Source organism: Anolis sagrei, chromosome 6, assembly GCF_037176765.1.
Source record: "Anolis sagrei isolate rAnoSag1 chromosome 6, rAnoSag1.mat, whole genome shotgun sequence".
NCBI lineage: Eukaryota > Metazoa > Chordata > Lepidosauria > Squamata > Dactyloidae > Anolis > Anolis sagrei.
In genome coordinates, this window is record NC_090026.1 from 23,328,080 (window position 1) to 23,338,555 (window position 10,476).

General features: G+C 41.6%; 1 protein-coding gene across 1 annotated transcript; it reads left to right on the forward strand.

Annotated features, from left to right (window-relative positions):
- Nucleotides 1-1,066: 1,066 nt before the first annotated feature.
- Nucleotides 1,067-7,685, forward strand: LOC132779503 (sulfotransferase 1C1-like). Its single transcript, XM_067469923.1, has 8 exons — nt 1,067-1,169; nt 1,284-1,452; nt 1,910-2,038; nt 2,145-2,242; nt 4,085-4,211; nt 5,271-5,365; nt 5,828-6,008; nt 7,381-7,685. The coding sequence occupies exons 2-8, from the start codon at nt 1,290-1,292 to the stop codon at nt 7,491-7,493; spliced, it is 906 nt and encodes a 301-aa protein (XP_067326024.1). The 5' UTR covers nt 1,067-1,169; nt 1,284-1,289; the 3' UTR covers nt 7,494-7,685.
- Nucleotides 7,686-10,476: the final 2,791 nt, after the last annotated feature.

Sequence of the window (10,476 nt, forward strand, 5' to 3'; positions counted from 1 at the left end):
GTGGTCCAGCATTTCTGTGTTCTCAAATAAAATGCTGTGTCCAGGTTGGTTCATCAGGTGCTCTGCTATGGCTGATTTCTCTGGTTGAAGTAGTCTGCAGTGCCTTTCCAACAACCACCTAGTTTCAACAGACCTCACTACCCCTGAGGATGTTTACCATAGATGCAGGCGAAACGTCAGGAGAGAAAGCCTCTAGATCATGACCATACAGGCCGAAGAAACCTACAACAACCCATGGTTGGGGTTTTTTTCTTACTTCCTTCTAATTTACCAAGCATTCTTGTATTTGAAGAAATATGTCTTCTGAGATCTTAAGATGTGCCAGGTAAGGCAACACTTGCCTTTCTGCTGGCATTAACTCACAGATGACCTTAAGATGTACCTATTTATTTATTTATTGTATTTATATCCCACCCATATCACCCCAAAGGGGACTCAGAGCTGCCTTACAATTGGCAGCAATTCAATGGCATATCAACACTGGCACAATGGGTTAAACCCTTGTGCCAGCAGGACTGAAGACTGACAGGTCGGACATCTGAATCCGGGGAGACCGCGGATGAGCTCCCTTTGTCAACTCCAGCTCCCCATGCGGGGACATGAGAAAAGCCTCCCACAAGGATGGTAAAAACATTTTAAAAAACATCCGGGTGTCCTCTGGGCAATGTCCTTGCAGACGGCTAATTCTCTCACACCAGAAGCGACTTGCAGTTTCTCAAGTCACTCCTGACACGAAGAAAACAGACAATAGAAAATAGACATAAACATTAAAATAAAAAAATAAAAAGCAATATAAACATTAAAACGCATTATTAAAAATCACGCAATCCGAGGACATGAAAAAAGACAGAGGTTTTCAGGGCAAAAGCTGGGCTTCCTTGTTCAAAAATTTCAGCTTTCAGATAAGTTTAATAGCAGCGTTCGAGATGGTGAAACTAACTTTCAGGTTTGCAGGGCAAGTTCTGACTCTGCACAATGTAAGCGGAGGGGTTCACTTGAATGACCAGCTATATCAGCTGAGGAGGAAAGCACACACCCTGCATTTGTATTAGGACGCATGCACACCTTACACAGAAACACACGGAGTCGATTCCTGAGTCATAAACTAACTTCAGAGAGGAACACAGGGAAGGAAGGAAATCTGGCTATCGGAGCAAGAAGTGAAGCTGGTAAGTAGGCATGATCTTGGATTCCAACACTGGGAAATTGGTGCCAGTGAGAATAAATAATGGGTACTGGGTCTTCAAGTGGAACCATATTTAACTAGATATTTTCTTTCTCAGCAGGTCATGGATTCAGAAATGGTTGGGGAGTCTAAATCTACCAAGCGTGCAACACTTGAAGATCTTAATGGAGTCCCTTTTCACAGTGAAATGGTCAATGGCTGGGGTCCTATCTGGAACTTCAAGGCTCGATCTGATGACCTTCTCATCTGCACTTACCCCAAAGCAGGTATGAGGGAGGGAAGGCATCAAATTGTCTCAGGGAAGCAGCAGTGGAAGGCTGAGAAGTTTGTGTGATGATTGCAAAACCTTAGTAGCAATTAAATTCACTCACAAGGAAATCTTGGAAATTTCTTTAATACTATTTGACTATTATACAGAAAAGTTACAAATGAAGAAAACACAGGCAACTTCTAAGTTTCAATCCCCAAAACCCCACCCTCTCAACTTCCAAAAGTTCCTCAGTCCAGCCTCCAGGTCTTCCAGTGTGAGTCATTCGTGTTATCAGGTTCCTTCCTGCACAGAGTCCCAGATATTTACATTTCTCAATCTTCGCTAGGAACTCATGGCATGGAGGTGTTCTGGTGTGTTGATCACACTAGATATGAATTCATTATAGAGTGAGCTTTAGACAAATTAAGGAGACTCGTGGTTCATCTCCTTTGCTTTTCTGCCCATCTCAATAGGAACCACCTGGATACAGGAAATTGTGGACATGATCCAGCATGGAGGGGATCTGCAGAAGTGTGCTCGGGCCCCCATTTATGAACGAATACCCTTCATAGAGATATACCTTCCTGATTTCAAAATCTCAGGTACATAGGATGAACTGTTTCATCTTTACATACCAAAAAGGAAAAGGTAATAATAATAATAAAAAAACATTTATTCTCTTGAGGCTGATGTCACCCTTTGTTCCAGGTGTTGAGAAAGCCAATGCAATGGCCTCTCCACGCACCCTCAAATCTCACCTCCCAGTCCAGCTCTTGCCTCCTTCTTTCTGGGAACAAAAGTCCAAGGTGAGAGCAACTGAGTTAAATTTAGGAGAAGGGTAGGACTTTCGTTATCTCAACAAACGTTCATTACAGGGATCTGTTTCAGTAACTTTCCTGAGACTTGTCTTGTGTGTGAAGCTAGAAGAAGTACAAGTGCCCCCAAGTTAACAAGGTTTATGTGTTCCTGGACATTACTTCTTTAACAGAAAGTTTGCTATTGAAGACAGAAGTAGGAGGGATTGGTTCTTGCATCCCAAAACGAAGTCCAGTTTAGCATGTTTTAGTTAACCAAAAGAGGCACCTGCATTAGTCTTGAGCTTGGATAGAGCTCCATGGCCAGTTGGGAGTGATAGTCTCAATACAGAAGATAATGGTCCAGAGTGGCTTATGTGATCTTGGACTGGCTGGACTACTTAGACACCAACACAGAGATGCTGTGACTGGTCCCAGCTTTAGTGGAAAGTGTAGACACACCCTGAGACAGCAATAAACTACTACAATGGAGGAGCTTGAACAGTTGGGAGTGATGGTGTCAATACAGAAGATGATGTTCCAGTGGGCTGATGTGATCTTGGACTGGCTGGACTACTTAGACACCAACACAGAGATGCTGTGACTGGTCCCAGCTTTAGTGGAAAGTGTAGACACACCCTGAGACAGCAATAAACTACTACAATGGAGGAGCTTGAACAGTTGGGAGTGATGGTGTCAATACAGAAGATGATGTTCCAGTGGGCTGATGTGATCTTGGACTGGCTGGACTACTTAGACACCAACACAGAGATGCTGTGACTGGTCCCAGCTTTAGTGGAAAGTGTAGACACACCCTGAGACAGCAATAAACTACTACAATGGAGGAGCTTGAACAGTTGGGAGTGATGGTGTCAATACAGAAGATGATGGTCCAGTGGGCTGATGTGATCTTGGACTGGCTGGACTACTTAGACACCAACACAGAGATGCTGTGACTGGTCCCAGCTTTAGTGGAAAGTGTAGACACACCCTGACACAGCAATAAACTACTACAATGGAGGAGCTTGAACAGTTGGGAGTGATGGTGTCAATACAGAAGATGATGTTCCAGTGGGCTGATGTGATCTTGGACTGGCTGGACTACTTAGACACCAACACAGAGATGCTGTGACTGGTCCCAGCTTTAGTGGAAAGTGTAGACACACCCTGAGACAGCAATAAACTACTACAATGGAGGAGCTTGAACAGTTGGGAGTGATGGTGTCAATACAGAAGATGATGGTCCAGTGGGCTGATGTGATCTTGGACTGGCTGGACTACTTAGACACCAACACAGAGATGCTGTGACTGGTCCCAGCTTTAGTGGAAAGTGTAGACACACCCTCAGACAGCAATAAACTATTACAATGGAGGAGCTTGGACAGTTGGGAGTGATGGTGTCAACACAGAAAATGATGGTCCAGTGGGGCTGATGTGATCTTGGACTGGCTGGACTGCTTAGACACCAACACGGAAATTTTGTGACTGGACCCAGCTTTAGTGGAAAGTGTAGACACACCCTCAGACAGCAATAAACGACTACAATGGACAGTAGTAGCAATAACCTACTGCAATGGAGAAATTACAGAGTTTGGAAGCAACTATAGAAATAATAATTACAATTGATGGGGTTTTTTTAGAATGAGATGAAGGACATTGGTTTCAAGAAAACTGCAATAATGTTGAACTCACTTGGATAATATTTTACATGTTTTTCATTGCTGCCAGAATAATTTGCAGTACTTTTTTTTTTTACCGTAAGATGTCCTATCTCATCACCATCTTAATGAGCTACCACTATAGAACAAAGTATGGGCATAAAAGATTTATAGCTTTTAAATTTTATTCCTGCAGATTATTTATGTGGCTAGGAATCCTAAGGACAATGTTGTCTCTTATTTCCACTTCCACCTGATGAACAAGACGAAGCCAGAGCCTGGAAACTGGGAAGAGTTTCTGGAGACTTTCATGGCTGGGAAAGGTGAACAGACACTAAATATGGAAAGTAGGAGGACAAAAATACCTGGCATCTAATATATATATGAAAGCTAGTATCATTGGGATAGAGAGCATTTCATGTTAAGTACTAACCATGTGTAGGCGAGAAAGTATAAAATAAGCATAAGATATTAATTTAACTGGCTGCGAAACTTTCAGGTTTTTCATTGTTTTCTTTCCCTCTTTAAAAAAGTTGTAACTCAATAGGGCAGGGAGAAGTAGACTTGAGATCTATCCTAGGGACCTTCCACACAGCCATACAACCCAGAAGATCAAGGCAGATAATCCACAATATCTGCTTTGAACTGGGTTATCCGAGGGCTGATCCAGACAGGGCCCAAAATGTGACAGATCTCACGCATTTACCAGAGAAGTTCAAACACCTCTGGTAAAACTCTGCTTTGTCCCAAATTATTTTGATACCAGGTAAGACCCGTATCTTTGATAAGATCTGGATCTTTCCAGGTGTGGGCTTAGTGTGGGTTGAATCCAAGGACTGCGTCATGCGATCCCTGGGCCCAATCCACACAGCCCTCTTGGGTTTTTTGGGCTCCATGAGCCCGGAAAACCAAGAGGGCACTAACCCCCTCCCCAAAACCCCAAAATAAGCCCTTAAAATTAAAACAACTTACCCGGCCACCATTAAAGTACTTCAGGAGTCCTCCTGGTGCATAGAAATGACGTGCAGGGAGGGGAGGGTGAGGAAGAAAATCACTCCTCGTCCCCCCCCCCCCCCGGTGTGTCATTTCTACATGCCAAGACTCCAGAAGTACATTAATGGTGGACAGGTAAGTTGTTTTAATTTGAAGGGCTTCTGGATGTCTAGACACCCTCCTGTGAAAGTGTGAGTTTGGGGGGATGTGTGGGGCCTTAAACAGGCACTGAAACAGGTTTCTTAAACCTGCTTCGACGCTCATTTAAGTGAAGTCTAGAAGCAGCCTGAGCCCACACTGCCATACAATCCGGTTCAATATAAATTTTATACAGCTTTGTTGAAGACGGCTTAAAAACCAAATTCCTTTTCTATTATTTTGTTTTATAGTTTCCTGCGGTTCATGGTTTGACCATGTTCGTGGCTGGTGGAAAGCCAAAGACCGACATCCAGTTCTCTATCTCTTTTATGAAGATGTAAAAGAGGTAAACAATGGTCTTTGAAACCTCTCAAATGGGTTTACCACCCTGGATATTTCCTAAAATTTGGCCTAAAGGGCAGAGCTATGCATACTACATAACTGTAGCACCTTAACTGCCATAGCCCACTTCTCTGGTATCCTTGGATGTGGAGTTTTCCTGAGTATAAAACTTGTATCAAAGTGCTATCGTTATACAAAGCATATACATGCAGTAGTACTTTCATTTACCAAATGGCTTTTCTGAGAGAGTTAGCCCAAGCAACCTCACACTGTACATATCGCTAGGGACTCTTAATAGCACCAAGAAGCAAGAAACAAATACTGGAAGTCATACATAACCAGGATTCTTTCCTCTGCCTCATGATGCAAGAAACACAGGGTCCAAAAATTGGTTTAAGAATCATAAACAACCAAAACTCTCTCCCTTCCTACATGCATCAAATCTCTTGTTTCTCTCTTTCTCTAGAACCCAGGTCGGGAAATCCGGAAAGTTGCTGAGTTCCTAGATATACAGCTCCCAGAATCAGTTCTGAATCAAATTGTTCTGCACACAAAATTTGAGCGCATGAAAGTAAATCCAATGACTAATTACACCACATTGCCTTCCAGCTTGCTAGATCATAGCATATCCCCCTTCATGAGAAAAGGTGAGACCAAAGGTTGAATTGCACTCAGATTGGATAACAATGGGGCCCTATGGTGAATAGTATCATAGTTAGGGCAATGCTAATTAGACTAAAGAAAGCAATGATCTCTATTTGGCTGCTTGGGCTAATCCAGAATGGAAGACAGTCCCAGAAGTATCAAGGGTGAGTACAATCAAACATTAGATCAAACTTATACTATCATGACAGTATAGAGTAGTGGTTCTCAACCTTCCTAATGCCGCAACCCCTTAATACAGTTCCTCATGTTGTGGTGACCTTCGACCATAAAATTATTTTTGTTGCTACTGTTATGAATCGTAATGTAAATATCTGATATGCAGGGTGTATTTTCATTCACTGGGCCAAATTTGGCACAAATACCCAATATGCCCAAATTTGAATACTGGTGGGGTTAGGGGGAGGGAATGTTGATTTTGTCATTAGGGAGTTGTAATTCATGGGATTTATAGTTAACCTACAATCAAAGAGTATTCTGAACTCCACCAACGATGGAATTGAACCAAACGTGGCACAAAGAACTCCCATGACCAAGAGAAAATACTGGAAGGGTTTTGAGTTTTGGAGTCATAGTTCACCTACCTCCAAAAATCACTGTGGGTCTGGACCAAACTTAGCACAATGTGCCCAAATATGAACACTGGTGGAGTTTGGGGAAAAAATACCTTGACATTTGTAGTTTATGGGATTTACAGTTCACTTACAATCAAAGAGCATTCTGATCCCCACCAACAATAGAATTGAGCCAGACTTCCCACACAGAACCTCAATGACCAACAGAAAATACTGTGTTTTCTGATCATCTTTGGTGGCCCCTCTGACAAGCCCTCGCAACCCCCCCACCACCACCACCAAGTGGTCCCCACCCCCAGGTTGCGAAATGCTGGTATAGAGGATCAACAATGCCAGCATTGCAAAGCTTTATAGCACAGCTGTGTTTGCTTTCAAGTAGTTTTTTTGTTCTCCTGATAGAAGACCCTTGAAAAGTGTTTCATTTGCCAAGGGATTATTTGCATTAATAAAATAGATGCTTTGCAGGCTGTCTCCCATCCTGAGAATTGCAGGGAGATTGCAATTACAGGTAATAAGTCCAAGACATGACACAGTTGTCTTGTTGTAGTTGCAACTTGCCTGCTTCATGTGATGAACTTTAGAGTTGTCCTGTCCAGTGGCACCATTTCTCAAAATCCTATGCAGTAAAATTAAAGAGTAGGGCAGATGTTCAGAGAAATGGCAAAGAAACCAATTCAGAAAACAACCCACAAATATAAAAGAATACATAGAATATAAGCAAAAGAACACAGGGGAAAGGTAGTGATTCTTCTTTTTTCTGTACTGTCTTCTCTATTTGCAGGCACTGTGGGAAACTGGAAGGAGCACTTCACGGTGGCTCAAAGTGAGCGGATGGATGACCTCTGTGCCCAGTTGTTGAAAGGCAGTGGCCTGAGCTTCCGCACAGAGCTGTAGCGTAGTTACGTGCTTAAGACAAGCACCTGTACAAGCCTGGATTTCTAATTCTATTGCATTTAAGTAGTCAAGATACTCTAAAAGAAAGAACTAGCAAAATTGAATTTTGTGTGCATGGATATTTTTCAATTCCATTTATTCTGCATTTTTCCTTTGCCCTTATTTTTCCATATTTCCTATTGGTCTGCAATAACTGAGTGCTCTTCACTTAAATAAATAAATTGAGAAATAAATTGATACAGACAGTGTTCTCAAAAAATATTTTTCTAAAAATCTGGTGAGTTTTATTAGCAAGAAACAAATAAAACAAGATTTTTGGTGGCACTGTAGGAGACTGGAACACTTTGCTGTGGCCCAAAGTGAATGGCTGGATGACACCTGTGCTTGGAAATTTGAAGGTAGTGATGTGACATTTCACACACAGCTCTAAGCAAATTTTGCCGTGCCTCTCAAAGACTTTCACAAAACATACCCGCAGTAGTTGATTTCATGTCTATTGGTCCCACTTGAAGTTCAGTGGCATTCCTAAGTTTTTTCACTCACCTTTAATGAGGAATTCACATGACACCATCATTCAATTACAACATAAGCAAATTCCTTCTCTTTGCTGATTGGAGAAAGTCCACCTTTAAATTTTTAATGAAAAGTTAAATAATACTGCAATCTCCATATTTGCGCCTATCCTTGACACTGTTCTTTTTACTTTTTTAAAAAAGAGTCTGTCTTTTGACATAGGCCGTGATGAACTGAATAAAGAGGGATGCATGACAATTCATCTCCCATACACTATTACATTTATGTTTGGTGCCATAATATCACTCAATTTATTGTTTTCAGGTGCTTTTGGCATTTTAGTAGAGAGTCAGCTTTGTGTTGTTCTTTTGAGTATTGGACTAAGGACCTTATTGCATCTGGCTTGTGCCATGGGTTTGAAGCTCCCGTATAACCAATTGAAGGTTTACCACCACACGGTGTCACTGTGGCATCATTCCAAACCAGTCTCAACTCATGTTGAAGGTGTGCTTCTCAAAAAATGGAGAACTTCCATTTGTAGGAAGGTGAAAGAGCTTTGAATTGGTGATCAAGGTGTTTTCAGGGGTGCAATAATCCAAAAGCGTTGCTACAGTGAGTTTGAGGACACTAACGTGTCATTGTGGCCATATTGGGAGCATTACTTTGAACTGCTGCACTTCCCTATGGCCATAGTGCTAGTCATTTAACTCCCTGCAAGCAAACTGAGAAGCCTTTTGGCTGCAAAGCCATAACTTTCCTCTTTTGTTCCATTCTATTTTTTTAGAAGCTCAGAATTGAGAAATTTTACTACTAATTCCAGAAGGAATTTCTCTTGTTGATCGAGTACGTTTGTACTGTTGCAAGCTAGCTGGTACAAAGTCCAGGCTGAGCAGATTTGGAGATGAGAACACATAAAACAAGGAAAGGCTTTTAATTGCAATTCCTTTTTATTCATATTTAAAAACTTAAAGGAGCAGTATTTATGAACTTGCAGAAGTAATTCATTGTGGAACCCCATTCTTGTGAGAATTTGAACTCACGGAACTGTATAATTCTTTCTATAAAAGGCATGGGCATGGACAAAGAGAGGAAATACAATTTTAGGATGCTAAAATTGTGAGCTGTATGCTTGAATAAACAAGTGAACTCCATGATGTTTGCTAGTCTGTTTCATTGATGTCTGTGTTCAGCCCTATAGCATACTTGCAGGCTTGGCTTTCTTAAACTACTAGATAATATTTTGCCATAAAGGCTTTTCAGAAAGAAAACCCAGGGTGCTTCCAGACAGCTCCAAAATGTGAGTTTTAAATCTGGGGCGAAAAATCCCAGGAACGGACAGCAGGTCCACACACAGACCTGCCAGTCCCAGGAAATGGTCTCCCACCATCCTTACATCTTCCCTTGAAGTGAATCAAAATGGAGGGTGGAAGGGGGACATCCAGCGGAAGTTTTTTTTCAATCACTCTAAAATGCACTGGACCTCATATACACACATGCACAAATCTTAATGTAAACATGAGCAGATTTCTTATTTCTCTCTTTGTCCAATAGTAAATTCAAGCTCTGTGTTTAAAAGAGAGTTTCATAGAGTTCTAATTGCTTTCCAATTGTGCTTCCTTTGAGCCACCTCTGTGCCCATGGCTCAATGTTTTGACAGCCTGATCACCTGATCAGTTGTTTCAGGCTTTTAAAGAGTGCATGTGCACTGGAGGGTGAAGGGAAGGAAAGCATGTGTTTTGCATGTCTTTTGGGATATACAGTCATGCAAAGGTGCACATTTTTCGGACAGAGTTGGGTTTAAGTGCACCTTTTAAAAATGTGCTTTTCACCTTATTCCACCTGCACTAAGCATTGTTTAGTCACCTCACCCCCTTTTAACCAAGTTATTTCTGGGTTTTTAGCCAAATGTAGAAGGGCTCTCAGAGCTTGATATTAGGACTGCCTCTACTCCTCTATTGTATTTGTCTGAACAAAAGGGAGAGTGCTGGACCATGATGCTTAAGGTAGATCAGCAAGAATCACTCCTACCCTCAATCCAAGTTCAAAAATGTATACTGCCATAAGTCATCAAACATAACTTTGGACTAGAGGCAAAATATACCTCTCCTTCATCCTGCCACCTCCAACCCTACCTGACTATGTAAATAAAATTGAATTAAATAAGTCTTTGCTGCTCTTTCTTGACAATCATTTTTTTCCTGAACTTGGAATTCAGTTGGAGATCTGGCCCTTCTAGTATTTTTTAGCTAAGGCTATTGACCTGAAGAAGTGTCACACAATTTTGTTATTCAATGGACAGAAAAATGATGGAAATGTGGCCTAGGTGTATTTTCCCTTATGACTGGCTGATTTGCAACCCATCTTCAACTAGATAAGCTTTTGGAACTTTCATTGAGAAGAAAAGAAGTTCTTTTCCAGACATATGCCCATATATGTACGTGATTGTACTTGTGCAATTCAGAAAAGTGTC

What these genes read in the sequence shown, in the direction of transcription:
- LOC132779503 (XM_067469923.1), top strand. Translation starts at nt 1,290, where the DNA reads ATGGATTCAGAAATGGTTGGGGAGTCTAAATCTACCAAGCGTGCAACA. An exon ending in CTGCACTTACCCCAAAGCAG is followed by an intron (nt 1,453 to 1,909) that starts GTATGAGGGAGG and finishes CCATCTCAATAG; the next exon opens with GAACCACCTGGATACAGGAA. An exon ending in TTTATGAAGATGTAAAAGAG is followed by an intron (nt 5,366 to 5,827) that starts GTAAACAATGGT and finishes CTCTTTCTCTAG; the next exon opens with AACCCAGGTCGGGAAATCCG.